Source organism: Physcomitrium patens, chromosome 10 (genome assembly GCF_059467195.1).
Source record: "Physcomitrium patens ecotype Gransden chromosome 10, ASM5946719v1, whole genome shotgun sequence".
In the NCBI taxonomy this organism is placed as follows: domain Eukaryota; kingdom Viridiplantae; phylum Streptophyta; class Bryopsida; order Funariales; family Funariaceae; genus Physcomitrium; species Physcomitrium patens.
Window position 1 is genome coordinate 6666150 of NC_143419.1, and position 14261 is coordinate 6680410.

General features: G+C 39.3%; 1 protein-coding gene and 2 long non-coding RNA genes across 6 annotated transcripts; 1 reads left to right on the forward strand and 2 right to left on the reverse strand.

Moving 5' to 3' along the window:
* Positions 1–5790: 5790 nt before the first annotated feature.
* On the reverse strand, positions 5791–11334 carry LOC112287210 (nitrate reductase [NADH]). Its single transcript, XM_024529985.3, has 8 exons — positions 11207–11334; positions 10002–10527; positions 9462–9825; positions 8933–9208; positions 8667–8807; positions 8176–8408; positions 7216–7802; positions 5791–7030 (listed from the first exon to the last, which is right to left on the reverse strand). The coding sequence occupies exons 2-8, from the start codon at positions 10362–10364 to the stop codon at positions 6319–6321; spliced, it is 2676 nt and encodes an 891-aa protein (XP_024385753.1). The 5' UTR covers positions 10365–10527; positions 11207–11334; the 3' UTR covers positions 5791–6318.
* On the forward strand, positions 11277–12618 carry LOC149988239 (uncharacterized). Of its 4 annotated transcripts, none has more exons than XR_016505077.1 (3): positions 11277–11536; positions 11894–11963; positions 12329–12618. It is a non-coding gene; the product is annotated as an uncharacterized LOC149988239 (long non-coding RNA). The 4 variants fall into 4 exon arrangements; XR_016505079.1 differs by having other exon boundaries at positions 11894–11921; XR_016505078.1 differs by lacking the exon at positions 11277–11536 and adding an exon at positions 11547–11637.
* A 400-nt stretch (positions 12619–13018) lies between these two features.
* Positions 13019–14208, reverse strand: LOC149988240 (uncharacterized). The gene is made up of 4 exons (XR_016505081.1): positions 14157–14208; positions 13971–14054; positions 13277–13380; positions 13019–13152 (listed from the first exon to the last, which is right to left on the reverse strand). It is a non-coding gene; the product is annotated as an uncharacterized LOC149988240 (long non-coding RNA).
* Positions 14209–14261: the final 53 nt, after the last annotated feature.

The window sequence follows — 14261 nt, forward strand, 5'->3', positions numbered from 1 at the left end:
ATATTATCAAGTAAAATCATATCCTTTATTATTGACATCTAAATACCATTAATACTTTAAATGATGCTATAATACAAATAATTACAATACAATTTCTATAGACTCAATTTTTGACACCAAATACAAAAACAATTATATTATATCTAATATAAATTGTGACTTATGACTTCATCTTCTAAGAAAAATAAATAAATAAATAAACTAGGTAGTTTGGCATGCTTCAATGAACTACTGAGGATGGAATTAAAAACGTTTTTGAAAACAACATGCATTAATTATGGATAGACGACCTAACCACAACAAATTTCTTGTAGTTCTCAATGAAATGTCAAGTCAATTGATAATATTCAAAACATTATTGAGATATGTCAAAGCATACTATAGCTTATCTAAAAGTTTACTTGGTACTTGTTACATAAAATTTATCTTCTTGCTATCACATTCTAAAATTTTGACATACAAAAATATAAGTATTGATAAAGAGAGTTTATACATCTTTCTTGAAGAAAGATCCATCTATTTCAACGTATAGATCATGATCTAAGACATAAGCTTTGATAAATGTAAGAATTTTTTAAGGACTCCATATCCAAATCCCATGAAGTCAAGCAATATCTATTGTACCTTCAATCATAAAATAAAAAATTTACATAGTAGAATAAGTATAAATTTATTAGAAAATTACTAAAAATATTTTATGACAATCTTTAAAATTTAAGGTCCTTGTAATGTAGTAAGAAAAAAATACAAACATGTATTTTTATAATAAAGTAAAAAATAATTATATTAGAAAAAAAAATAGAATATCATGCAAATTATTTTAAAAACTTTGTTTTATTAGATGCATTGGATCTATTGTCCTACAAAAACATGTTTATATTCTACATGTTTTATTTATTGACTACATCTATAAATTACATCATTTTCTTTTCATTACAAAGACTCATTTTTATTAAAAAGCTTCTTAAATTTTTATAAAGATAATCTATGATTTCAATCAATGTAATATTTGATTATCCACCATATTACATTTTAAAATGTATAAATTTGATGCTTTAATTAATATAAAACTTGGTTGCATACATTCTTATCTCTTTAGATTCTTCAACACTTATATGATAATATGAGCTAAAGTATTGTTCTTGTTCTCTAATATTGATGTTAAGAAGCAAAAATATTAAAAAATAAAATAAAAAATAAAAAACAATGTTTGGAAGAACCACTTATAAAAACAAAAAAATTTAAACAAAGCTTTAAGAAGAAAAAAAACTCTTATATCACTATAAGAAAGAAAATAAGCAAAAAATATATAGATATTATATTAAAAAAATAATAATATTAAAAAACTAAAAAAAATTATTAAACTAAGATTAGAATACAAGAAAGACATTGACACAATTAAAAATGGCCTCATTTTTGTTCTTAAAAATAGCAACTACCAAGAAGATCTTGTGGAGGTTTCTTAAGGATCATAAGGCTCATGGCTCAAGCCCCAAGTTGTAAAGTCCTTCTGATGCAACTTCTCAAAAAAATGAAGAAAAAAGAAAAAAGACTTACAAAATAAATTCAATAGCTAGGTTGAATATCTTTAGGTAGAATCCAAAGGATTTATTTGCATTTAAGACAGTTCTTCAAGGTTATTTAAGAAGATATTATTTATCTAACATGCTTCTATCCACTTCTACTTGCTTTTAGTTGTTTAAGTAATGTGAATATATAATACACCACTACTAGTATTTTTTCATTTTTTTAATTCTAATGTTTTAAAATAATATTTTTGATGGCATCTACATCTAATATTGAATTATTTAAATTATTAATAGTTATTTTAAAATAGAATCCTAATAAGTAGCTAATATAGAATGTACATATTTCTTCAAGAAAAAAAAGCTCTAATATTAAAAAAAAGTAGTATAATATAACAATGGTATTTATTTTATTATTTTAATTCCTTATAGTTTAGTCAACCATTAAATAATGTCAGACCATATTCTTCAATCCTTTATTATCTTATTCAACTTTTTTTGCATAGAATTCAATTACTTAAAATTAAAGTGATATTTCTTACAATGTTTAAGTAAAGGCCTCAATGCAATATGTCTAAGTACAAAAATAAAGAAGAAATTTTCCATTTTGTTTTTCATACATGTATTTTTAATCTTAAATGCCAAGACTTAGATCTATAGTCAATTGGTGGTCATGTCTGTAAAACTTGATGGTAGAAGACAAGATATTTAGATCAATATAAGAAGGTCTAAATTCAGTATTTATCCAAAAAAGTTGAATACTTGCAAGTGATTCTTTGGTTCTTTAATACCTTAAAGTCATACCAACTTTGGTTTTTAAAACCAATCTTATATCCAAAAAGAATTGAATAAAAAGGTCATAAGGATCTTAATTTAGAATCTTAATCTTATATATTTTTGGTTATTTTTAATACAGGTACAAAGAATATTATTGAAGCTCTATGTAAAATCCTTATACACATCAAAATTTGATACTTGTTTGAAGAAATTTGCATCTATGTTAGCAAAGTACATGGAAATATAGTACCTTCTCTTAAGCAATTAATATCAATAGCTTCAATTGATGTTGATAAGACTTGTATGAACAATAGATCAATATGTTATACACCATTCCAAATATAATGTATATTAGAAGTGTAAAAAAAGACTTTTGTGGAAAATTTATTGTCTTTGTATTATTAGTTCTTACTAGAGCCTTTGATAATAATTTTTTTTTTATGTCTAATCTTAGAAGGTCTTTGTAATAGAAATATATTTATCTTATAGAAAGAAATTTTTTTGGCTATCTAAATTTGATATATTCTTAGAAGAAATATTATAATAATAGTATTTTAGATAGAAATATCTTATGAAGAAAGTTCTTCTCAACTACATGAGCTTCTCAAAATCGACTTTTTGATTATTTTATGACAGATGAGAGTACATTTTGAGGGTACTTTTTTTCAAAAATAAAGATAAAAAAGAATTTTAGAAGAGCTTCTTTAGAGATTTTTTTCTTGACAATTTGCTTCACCAATGTGCCAATATAATTTTTTTTCTTAATAGACTCATTAGATGATTTTGCAATACACTTCAAAAAAGTCATTTATACAATGGTTTCTAAAATCAGCTTTACAAGCTTCATAGCAAGCATATTGGCAATTTTATGGATTATATTTTTAAAATATATATATGCATATTTTTTAGAAGAGATTATTAATGGAAATAAGCTTCAAAGAACTTATTCAATATTAGATTAAAGAATTGTTTTAGTAACTTTTTCTAGCAATCATAAATAATCATAATCTAAGTTGAAAAAAAAGATATTGCTAATATTCTCCAAAAGGTTATTTAACATATTTTGAGGTGCTATTGTCAATACATCCTTTGTTTGTTTAATATTATGATACACATATCTTGCTTAAGTTGCTTATAAAATATAGTTATTGACTAATACCATAAATAAATATTCATATATTGATACAAAATAATAAATCAGTTAATTTATGATTAATTTCTACATTGCTTTTAATTGAAAAAATAAAAGATTAAGCATAGAAATATTTATGAAGTATTGAAAGGGCACAATGCAAGTTAATATTTTTTCTTAGCCAACAAAAATAGTGTAGGATATCCTAATAGATATGACTTTGATAAATCAATAGATATTTACTATGTTGAAAATCTTTTTAGTTAATATTAAATAACATTTAAAAAAATATTGGATTCAAATATTAGATATAAAGTCGAATAACATGCTTATCAATTATATGTCTTAAGCAACAAGAAAATTAAGCATGGATAAGTAATGGCACCATTTGCAAAAATCCTCTATTTTAGTCCTAATTAAAAACTTGGTTGCATTGTTATACAACACCACAATCATGTTATGCTATTATTTGTTGTTCTCTTACAAGGTTTTTGTTTTATGTCTTACAACTTAGTGAATTGTCAAAGATTCAACATACAACTTGGATTGTAATAATTTACAAAAAAACAAATTTTAAAGCTTGTTTTATTTGGTATTCTAAAAGCCAACATGTATAATTTTCTAATTTTCTTATATATCTTTAGTACCCTTTCAATGTAGTCATGTAATATTTTTGATAATATACAAAGTGTAAAAAAGTTGCATATTATAGAATAAAACAATAAGTTGAAAGAAAATTATTCAATTTCTTTTAAATAAAGCCACATGCTTGTTATAATGAGCAAACTTATTCTTAGTATATTTTTCACAAAGTGCTATCTAAACATAGAAAACATACATAAAAAAGGGTGGAATGTAGAGAGAAGCCGACAACAAATGATGGATCTAAACTAAGCTTGAACTTATAATAAAAATGATAGCATGTTATGTTTCTAATGATTGGAGCTAAAACATAACATGCTAGTAAATAGTTGTATAAAAAATTTTAAAAATAAGTCATATTTATATAAAAATAAAATTTGATTTATCTTTTATATTTCTAATGATATTTATACCTATTATTAAGATTTTTAATTTATGTAATATTGAAATAACTGGTCTCTTACATAAAATAAAGATTACAAAAGATGCAACTGTTTATTTTGGCTTTTAATATCATGTATAAGAAAAAGAGTCATTTTTATTTTTTTGTATAATCGTGCCCATAGAAATATATTTAGTGGAGCAAGCAAAATAAAAAATAAAATTCTTTAAAATGGAACCATAATACATCAGTAACAAATTTTTATTAAAATAAATTTAGATACAACATATGTTAGAAATACAATATTTAGAATACTTAGTGTATTACCTTTAATATGTGAGTATTTAAAACCAAGAAACAAAAAGCATTATAAAAGGTAACATGAACAATTTAATCATTTTTAACTAAATATGACAGTAATTTTCAAAACAGAGAGGAATCAGTTTTGTTTTCATTTCTGTATTTACATATATATATATATATATATATATATATGAAAATATATAATGCCTAATAATATTTAATGCATAATAAATTTCAATATATAATACAAAATATTGTTTTCAAAAACACTTACTACTTATTTTGTAGTCGTATTAGTATCAAGAACACATTTTAAATTTCAGTTTCTATTTTTTGGCAGAACGCATTCACTAAATGAATAATGGGTAGTTAAATTCTAAAAATATAGTGTATTTATTAAAAAAATTAATTGAGCTCTCAAATAGTTTCATTCATCTATAATAAAAGCAAAGCTACTTGAAATAAGCTGATCTAGTTTGTTTAATCTAAACTCAACTGCCTAGGTCTCGTTTTTTTTCAATCAATTCAAATTTGAACATGAGAAGAAAATGAAGAAAAAAATATTTGATGCAAATCTGAACGGAACACACAAAAAATGATATTTTTACAATATAGTAAAATAATTTATTTCTTTTGGTGCAGTTGATTCCAAAGTAAATTAGATTGCTCTACACTTCCAAATTTTAGTTTATTAACCATTCCAAATTATCAGTGACATTTTGATGTAACCAAAGACCACCATAAGATCCACTATGATATTAAAAGAGAATGTTTCTTAAACACATGGATTCAATAAATTTGAAAGCTTCATAAGTATATTTAACTTGGTTAAGTCAAAACTATAATCATAAATGGCCACATGATAACCCAAATTGAAACAATCGGAACGGGTCTGCAAAACTTTCTTTGACTTGCAACATCTTATATTAACACGACATACCTAGTTCTAATTTACATGACAGCAATAAGAAAAAATAAGAAGCAGAGACACATCCCGCAAACGATGGCAAGGAATAAACACAGCTTGATACAAAAAATAATAATCTCATAAATGAGACTAAGTCACAAATCGATCAAATTAGGCTTCGCACATGGCGCTAGAAAATCAATCAGAAGGTAACACCTAAATTCTGCTGACACTTCCAAAAGGAATCCCTAACGTTAGACCGAAATTTTCTCGGTGCTTCCACGACGAACCTTGTAAACTATACAAGATCCAAGTCCTAAATGACGCGCTAACTAGTGCACAACATCCCCTGCCTATAAATAGTAGAGATTTGCAAATGCAGCCATCTCTATACCATGATCATTCCCAGTGCAACTTACACCGATAATGGTCATTGAATTGAAACATCAACTATGATACCCACCAACATCGATAATATACACGGCTAAAATTTTCCACCGCCAAATGCGTCCACACCGCATATCGTCACCCTTCGCCACTCATTTCTACAGTCTACAAACTCGCTGGTTGCACCATGCTACAAACTCCACCTGCACATCCCCGCCTCACCTCGTCCTTAGGGTGCGTCCCCTCCCCATCCCTTCGCCACCTAAAACTCTAGGCATGCCGACTTCTCGTACTTGTGCTTCAAAAGGCATGGAATACAAGCCTCCTGAATCAACTCCTGTGGCCCGCACAACAACGCTAGCGACTCCTCGCCCCCTTCTGGAATGTGCTCCTTCACCATGGCTTCACTTATCCGGCCCTTGCTGAACCTCCAGCCCTCCGACGCGGTTCCTGTCAGTGTGTACCGAACCACCAGGTTGTTGTGCTTCTCCTGCCATGCGTCCAGCTCCTTCCTCAACATGATATCCTCCTCTGTGCGGTTCGAGTATAGCAGCCACACTTGCGTTTTGTCCTCGGGGTCGCTCACGATCGCCCTGATCACTTGGTACATGGGCGTGATGCCCGTCCCCCCCGCCAGCATCGCCACCCGCCTCACAAACTTCGGCTTGCCGTTGATGAGGAACTGCCCTTTGCCCTCGTACACGATGTGCCCCACGGGACCCTTCGCTTCGATCGTGTCGCCGACTCTCAGCGTGTCCAGGTGCTGAGAGAACATGCCTCCCATCGGAAACTTGGGGTGCACGTCCTTGAAGTACACCTTTATCACCAGCTCCAGGTACCCCACATCGTCGTCGTTGCTGGTGGGAGTGTAAGCCCTCATGCACAGCTTCCCGTTGATGGATGCGCTCAGGAGGACGTGCTTGCCCACCGGCAGTCCCAGCACGTGATTCTCGCTCTGGAGTGCGAATCTCAGCCTGCCGCGCAATACCCACGTGCACATGTTTAGCATAGTCAGGCGACATCACTCCACCCGGCACCGATGGATCCTCACATCCCGCACACTAGGCTGCCATGCCCAAATTACATCGCATCGCTCAGAATAACACATACTCAAAACTATGCTCCTGGTCACACCCACAGGCAAGGCATACATCCTTACCTCCGAACGTCGTGACTCAGAACCTCCCTCTCGATCAGGCGGAAGGCGATCCGTTCCTTGAGGCTCAGAGCAACCGGCCTTCCTGATGCAGACAACGCTGTTGGAATCGCCTCCGCTTCTGTCTTGGGCGCCACATCCACCACCTCAGCCGTCGACGCCGACAGGTCTCCAATGTAGTACTCCTCCAACATGGTCTGGGCTTTGGCGGAGTGAATGGCGTCGAACTCCTCCGTCGAATCCATGCCTCCGTTGATCAGGATGCTGTCCGCGCCGCCCGGATGGTCGTTCAGAAACGGCGTGCAATCGTACACTTTGTTGCGCACGATGATCCAGCACGACTCCTCAGTCTGGTGTTTCCGCACTTCCGACACCGGTATCTGACGAACGGCCACCGGAAGTTGGGTGACCTTCGTTTCCACAACCTTACTCAACACAGGCGCCGCTGCTTGCGGCACTTCCGACTTCGTCATCCAGCCCCCGACCTGGTTGCCCGGCCGAGTCGGGTGCTCGAATGCCAGGTGGATGCCGCTGTCCTCGAACTTGGATATCCCGACCTTCACCCGGAACCAGCAGTTGTTCATCATTCCCTGCAGCATGCCACGGCGACGGCGGTCAGAACAGGACGTACCAAACTTAACGCTGCACAGCGCAATACATCGTAGACGACATGGAACCCGCAGCAGTTCTTGCTCCAGGTGGATGCGGGTCGCGTCGATCAACTGCTTTACAACTGCGTAGAGTTCCTTGCGACGGCTGCTGCTCGAATGCACTCTCACCCACTCATGCACCCAAGCTCTCCGTGCACATCGCCGCGGAGATTCAACCATCCGGCATGACAAGAAATCCACTCGCATGAGATCCTAACACTGACCCTCAACCTGTCCCACGGAAATCGCCGCCAAGCGGCTTCCCTAACAGACCGAGATTACACCCCAGCGCCAAAGCATGCAGGGCTCTTACCATGACGTTCCATATCAGATGCTGAGGTTGGGTGTTCATGCCAGCGTCCCACGCACGCACCACGATCTCCTTGCATTTCAGCAGATCCATCACGTCCACGCCGATCTGCCAGAAGCACCAACACCAATACTTCCCATATCTCGTCGGCTCTTCCGGATGCTTCACGTCGCACAGAGTCCACGACTTCCCATCGTCCAGCGACACCTCCACCCTCGTCACTTTCCGACCGCCCCCTGTTCACCACAGCCAGCGCCGGACAACGTCGAGCAAAGGTCAGGACACCATTCGTCTCCGCGGCAAACACCACTGCGACGCGGAACCCCAAACTAAAACTAAAACTATGTCTACAAGTACAACTACATCACAAAGCACCGTGGCACGCCACGGACTGGTCCTACTGCGAGTTCCAAATTCTCAAACCCAACACCATGATGAAGTCCCGCCTCCACCCCCGGCTGCGCGGGTGGATGCGAATGAGGTTGTGGACCTACCGCTGTAGGCGTATCCCTTCACGATGTAAGGCTCCTGAAGCGACGAGAAATTCACGGGAAGCGTCTCTCCATGCGCCGGCGAGCTGATCGCGGAGTTGATGTTCAACTGGTTGATGATGTAGTCGGGCCGGTACCACCAACCTGCTCACAGCCATCCAGGAGTCCCATCAGCAACTGCACACACAGTGCGACCAGAGAGCACCAACGCACGTCAGCATTGCATGCATTCCACCTGCTGTGCACCGGCGTGCAGGACGTCCACGTACCTTCGGCTTTGGCTGTCTCAGCATCCACATGGGACGGTAGCACTCGGTTGTCGTGAAAGTGGTAGTAGTTCCCCGACTCTCGCGACGTCACCTCGATCTTGTTCAGCCACTTCACCATGCGGCCACCGATGTAGCCCGGAATGATCAGCCGGATGGGGAAACCGTGGTCGGGTTCCAAATACTGCCCGTTCTGCTGGTATGCCAGCATCACGTCCTGGGCTTCGTCCATCGCCGTTTCGATGGTGATGCTCGTGCCGTACGTCGAGCCCCCGCCACCTGAGCACATGCACATCCCAGACCTTGCTTAGACACCACCCAATCCTGCTCTCAGATGCACATCCCACACCGCGTCGCATCACGCCGTCCGACCTGACCACTCGACGAACCCACGCTCTCGCGTCGACCCGTCCAGTATACAATGCCTGTGCGACCCGGAACTCAAGCGGAAGGCGCCTGTCGGCGTGAGCCACACGCCTACGCATGCAACTCCCATACCGAGCCCATCCAGAGGTCTCACAACTTTCCGTACCTGGCAGGATTTCGGCTCCCTCGAAGCAGACATACAGAGCGCCCTTCTTCCTGGACACCACTCCGCAATGCCGCAGAACGTCGCACAACAGCACTCCGCGCCATATGGACGTGCTCACGGCCGCAGCGCCCCAGTTGAACCCGATGGACTGCTTCACCATGTTCTCCTCCTTCCGCCGGTTGCCGGCGCACACCAGCGTCACCGGCAACTCCCGCGCGCGGAACCGCAGAATGTCGTTCATCGTCAACGACATGGGCCGCTTCACCAATCCCGAGACGTCTACTTTCCAGTCGTCCCACGACGCCCGCGGCACTGCCCCGTGGTTTCGAACGTAGTGCAGGGACGTCGGCGTCAGGAATCCGGCCTGGATACACGCAGTCGCGAATGTGTGAGGTTCCAAGCTATTCCAACGATCGGCTATTCGTCCCCACGTTGAACGCCCGACAATCCCCGCACCGACCTCTGGCCGGATGCACATGCAACGGTCGGACAATGCACGATTGCCTGAGGGCATGAGGGCACGGGGAGAGTGTGACATACCTCCATCAAGGTGGACAGCGGTGGCTCGCAGTTGAAGGGGTGTCGGCCGGTGAGGCGGACCAGCTCGGGGTGGCGCGGAATCCAGTCGTCCGAGGTGCCCTTGTCTCGCTCATCGACGTCGGTAATCGGGATTTCCTTCACATATTCCATCACCTTCTCGTCCTCGGATGTCGAATCGTCGTCGAATTCGTCCGTGTCCACAACGGTCAGGCTCTTTATGATCGAAGACGGTGCCATTTCTTCCTGCAGCAGCTTGGGGGGTTGGAAGCCGCCGTTGGAAACTAGCTTCGTCTTCAGCAGATCCGCGTCGTGATGTCCAAGAACCTCATTGCTCAAAACCGGTGAGGCTACGGAGACTCCCATCGCGTTAAGCGTGATCAGCTGTTTTTGCAATGTGCATGCACTATCGAGGCCTGAATTTCCAAGATTGCAGCTGCAGCAATCACGCCTTTTCTGGCTGTACTTGAAAACTTTGTGCCGAAAAAAGTCTTGCTAGGGCTGCAATTTTGGTGTGGAGTTACTTCCTCTGTGCAACACACAAACCACGTGAGCGGTGTATTGCTTGACGGACAACAATCTTGAGCATCAGTGTCAGATCCCGTTCCATTTTTGTTCACTACAGCAGTAGATCCTAAACTTGTTAGAGCGAATGTACACAGTCCTGCAACTCTTAAGGAACAACTGGACTATGGAACCGTATCGGTTTTTCATCTTGCTGCTGTTGGTGCTAGGGAAGTTTAGCTTATTCGCTGGTCTACTTTTGTACTAAACGTGTGTTGGTAAGGAAAGAGACAAATATTTCCTGAGAATGCCATTTTTTCTTCTGTGGCTGCTCACAAATCCACCGTAATTGTCCTACAGACTTCCAACCACAATTCGTCATCTTCTACTACTCGTGTGGCTTTCAGCAGTCTCGTTGACAGCACTGCTTGCCAGTCACCGTTGACATCGACTTTGCCTCTGTTGGGATCCACAATGTGTACATGGCCAGTTGTGCGAAAGGGACCGAGCAATCACTACAAACACTCGTTACATGCCTGCAATCGCGCCTTTCGCAATAAATTCGTGCAGGGAATCCCTCTCATTGAAGCGAAACTACGGAAAGCGGGAAGGACGCAACGGGACGAAGGTTGAAAAGAACCTCTGCAGTCGATAATTAGGAGCTTGAGTATCCATCAAGAGAAGCGAGCGGAGAGCATACTTACTTCATTCTTAGCAGGGATGAGGCGCACGTGAAGGTATATACAAGATGGAGAGGTGACAGAAGAGTGATGACTGCTGCAGAGGTGCAGAGGTGGATGGAGCACCTTGTGACATTGCTGCAGAGTGCAGGATGTGGGGTCTTATTAGCATATTGGGCTGCGAGGGGCCGAGCCGCAGGGGCCTTCGTCATCCCTGAATAGTGAAGGAGCTATGCGAAGCAGCGCCCCGGGTGCAAATCGGAGGGCGTTCCCACATGTGTGGCGAGGCGAGCAGGGAACTTCTGATGTCGGCGACCGCGCGCCGCGGTTCCGTTGCAGTTTCGGTCTTTTCTTGTAAGCCCAGGGCACCTTTCCCGAACCCTAGGTTTTGTTCCCCAGTAATCTTTTTTCGCTTACTTTGAATGAGCTATTTCCCGAGGACCCAATTTGTCAAGGTACTTTTTACTCTCGGTTACTGTGAGATGCACCAATCTGCTGGTTATTCGATAAGTATCCTCTTAAGTATTATAGTAAAATTTACAGTCACGGATCGTTGCTACTATTTGATTAGTGGAGGAAAGTTCAGAGGAGTGGGGTTTGGTAGGCAAGAGATCAGAGAATCATAGATTTGTGGTTATAATTCGATGCGGTAGGGATGTGCTGCGGAGGACATGAAATTGAGGAGTAAAATTATTTGGAATTTGCGCTTAGGACCCGGACAAAACACTCGAGGATTCCGGTGAGGCTCAACCCGCACACACAACAGGAGCAGCCTTTCAGGGTATTCGAGTGAAGCCCTATATTACCAAGGAACACCTTTTGGGCGATGCAACAGTAGCATAAGCATCCATCGTCGTGGCTTTATCGTCTATCGTCAGCTATCCAGGGCTCATATTCATGGGATGCTCGACTTTTGGAATATTGCACCCACCATCTAATCTAGTTTTCTTGTGTTTTTTAATTTATTTTTTTAATATTATTCGAACGATTACATTCCTGCATTGTGCACAATTTGTAGTTCCAACTGCTGGTTCACGTACCGCGTTGGCAACTGAGCTATTATTCATTTGTATTTAGCATTCGGTTTGTACTGCGTTTGCATGGTCCGCCTCTGACATTGAATTCTTTGACTGGGTTGTGCCACAGACTGCACAGCGGAAATGGCATCGCAATTCTCTAAGTGGTGGGGAAGCTTAGTTGCAAGTCGAAGCAGAACAACAAAACACAAAGTTTCTATGCAAATATAGCATCTCCGGTTCACTTAGGAAGACGCTGTGGAGTATATGGTAACCGAATCTGCTCTGAAGTGCCCTCAAACTATTCTTCGCCCGTTTTGTCCCCGGGTTAGAATTTGGAGTAATGACAGAGTGTACTGCCAAAAGAGCTTCTCACAACTCCACCGCCTATGAACTTAGGGTTTCTTCTTTGCGACCAAATTCACCGGACCAATTCAGGCAAATACAAGGTCGTAACAAGATACTCAAAAGATAGACGGGTAAGAAACACACATGCTATTTTTAGTGAGTTGGTGTTAGTGTTGAGAATACTCTGCTAACCCTAAAAAGGCATCCTCTTAACAAGGTGTCTAAAATTGCGATAATGTTCATGATTATGGTGATAGTGTTGAGAATACTCTGCTAACCCTAAAAAAGCATCCTCTTAACAAGGTGTCTAAAATTGCGATAATGTTCATGATTACTAAACAAAACAAACATCCTTTTCATACACGAACCCAGATATTTGACTGTCCAGAACTGGATCGAAAATACCCATCTCATAGGCTTTACATGAAGTTACTAACTGATTGCAAAAACGTGAAACATCCATCTACAATGTTTCCAATCTTTCTGCTATGAAACTGCGGTTGTACACAATCTATTAGAATTTACAGTTTCCTTTTCCGTTTCCTGAAAGAGATGGTGTCGAAAGGACCCGCTTGCAGGTTGCCGAAATGGTGTGGTAGGCTGCAGCTGCACCTTAAGCAGCCATTTGTTAACATCTTCATGCACCACATTTTAAAGCCGTAAATCCATATACAGTTACTATAAATGATAGATCTGTTGTTTGCGGAGGCCAAGGGATGTTTTCATTCACCCAGTAGTGAAGGATCCTTCATATAGAATGAGCAGACACATCTCCTGCTGCGAATCAGGAATGACCTCATTTCCCTGTTTTTCTTTTCAGAAAGAATGTGTTGTCTATACAGGAAAAGAGGAAGTTGATTCTTAATGCATTTTTTTAAAGTATTATAGAACTTTCAAGATCCAAAATTTTCTTGATAATACTTCAAATAAAATAATAAAATAATAAAATAATAAATCTGTTATTTTATTGTGCAACTACCAATATCTCCACTTAAAAGTTTCCAATCAATGCTACTTTTGGTGACGTGATTTCTCACCAAAAGACAAAGTAATCATAAACACAATGTAAAAAATAAAAGAAATAAAAATAAATATAAACTTTTTATGTTTGTCCTTTAGTAGGTTGTAGACTCATACAGCTTCGTCATACATTTTAGCTACCAATGTGATCTTAGTTGTTATTCGTAACCATAATAATCCTCAACAACCATCATGATATGTTCACTTCTTAGAGAAAAAATTCTGAAGAACTATAAGGGCTTAAAAGTTTATAATTTCTTACTTTATAACCACACCATGTATTTTCAAGGTGTTCCTCAAACATTACACATACAGACACAAACCCCTACTCCACAACTCAAATGCTGCATGACAAAGGTTTTGATCACCATATTATTATTACACACTTCTTATAAAATATTTACCAACAAGGCTTGAAGGTTTGTGGCTGTGGTACGACAAGGTGTGGCAGAGGGCATGTTCAGAAGTGGTTGGGCACAGCGAGCATTCTGTGATTAAATAAACGAAACTGAAAGTTACACTTAGTGACTTGTCTATGGATCCATACAGTTTTAAGCAATGACGTGAAACGCAACATACTGCATACGTACTGTCGTGGAAGATTTTATACACAGTATTGCCGTGACGCTGCTGTCTCGCCCTGCCCTCCAACCACACCCCCATTACATATTCATTGACACTCCAACCTACGGGTA

Coding starts and splice junctions, on each gene's coding strand:
- LOC112287210 (XM_024529985.3), bottom strand. CDS start 10,364: ATGGGAGTCTCCGTAGCCTCACCGGTTTTGAGCAATGAGGTTCTTGGA. Junction 8,808..8,932: donor TGAGACAGCCAAAGCCGAAG/GTACGTGGACGT, acceptor GGCTGTGAGCAG/GTTGGTGGTACCGGCCCGAC. Junction 7,031..7,215: donor CTGAGTCACGACGTTCGGAG/GTAAGGATGTAT, acceptor ATTGCGCGGCAG/GCTGAGATTCGCACTCCAGA.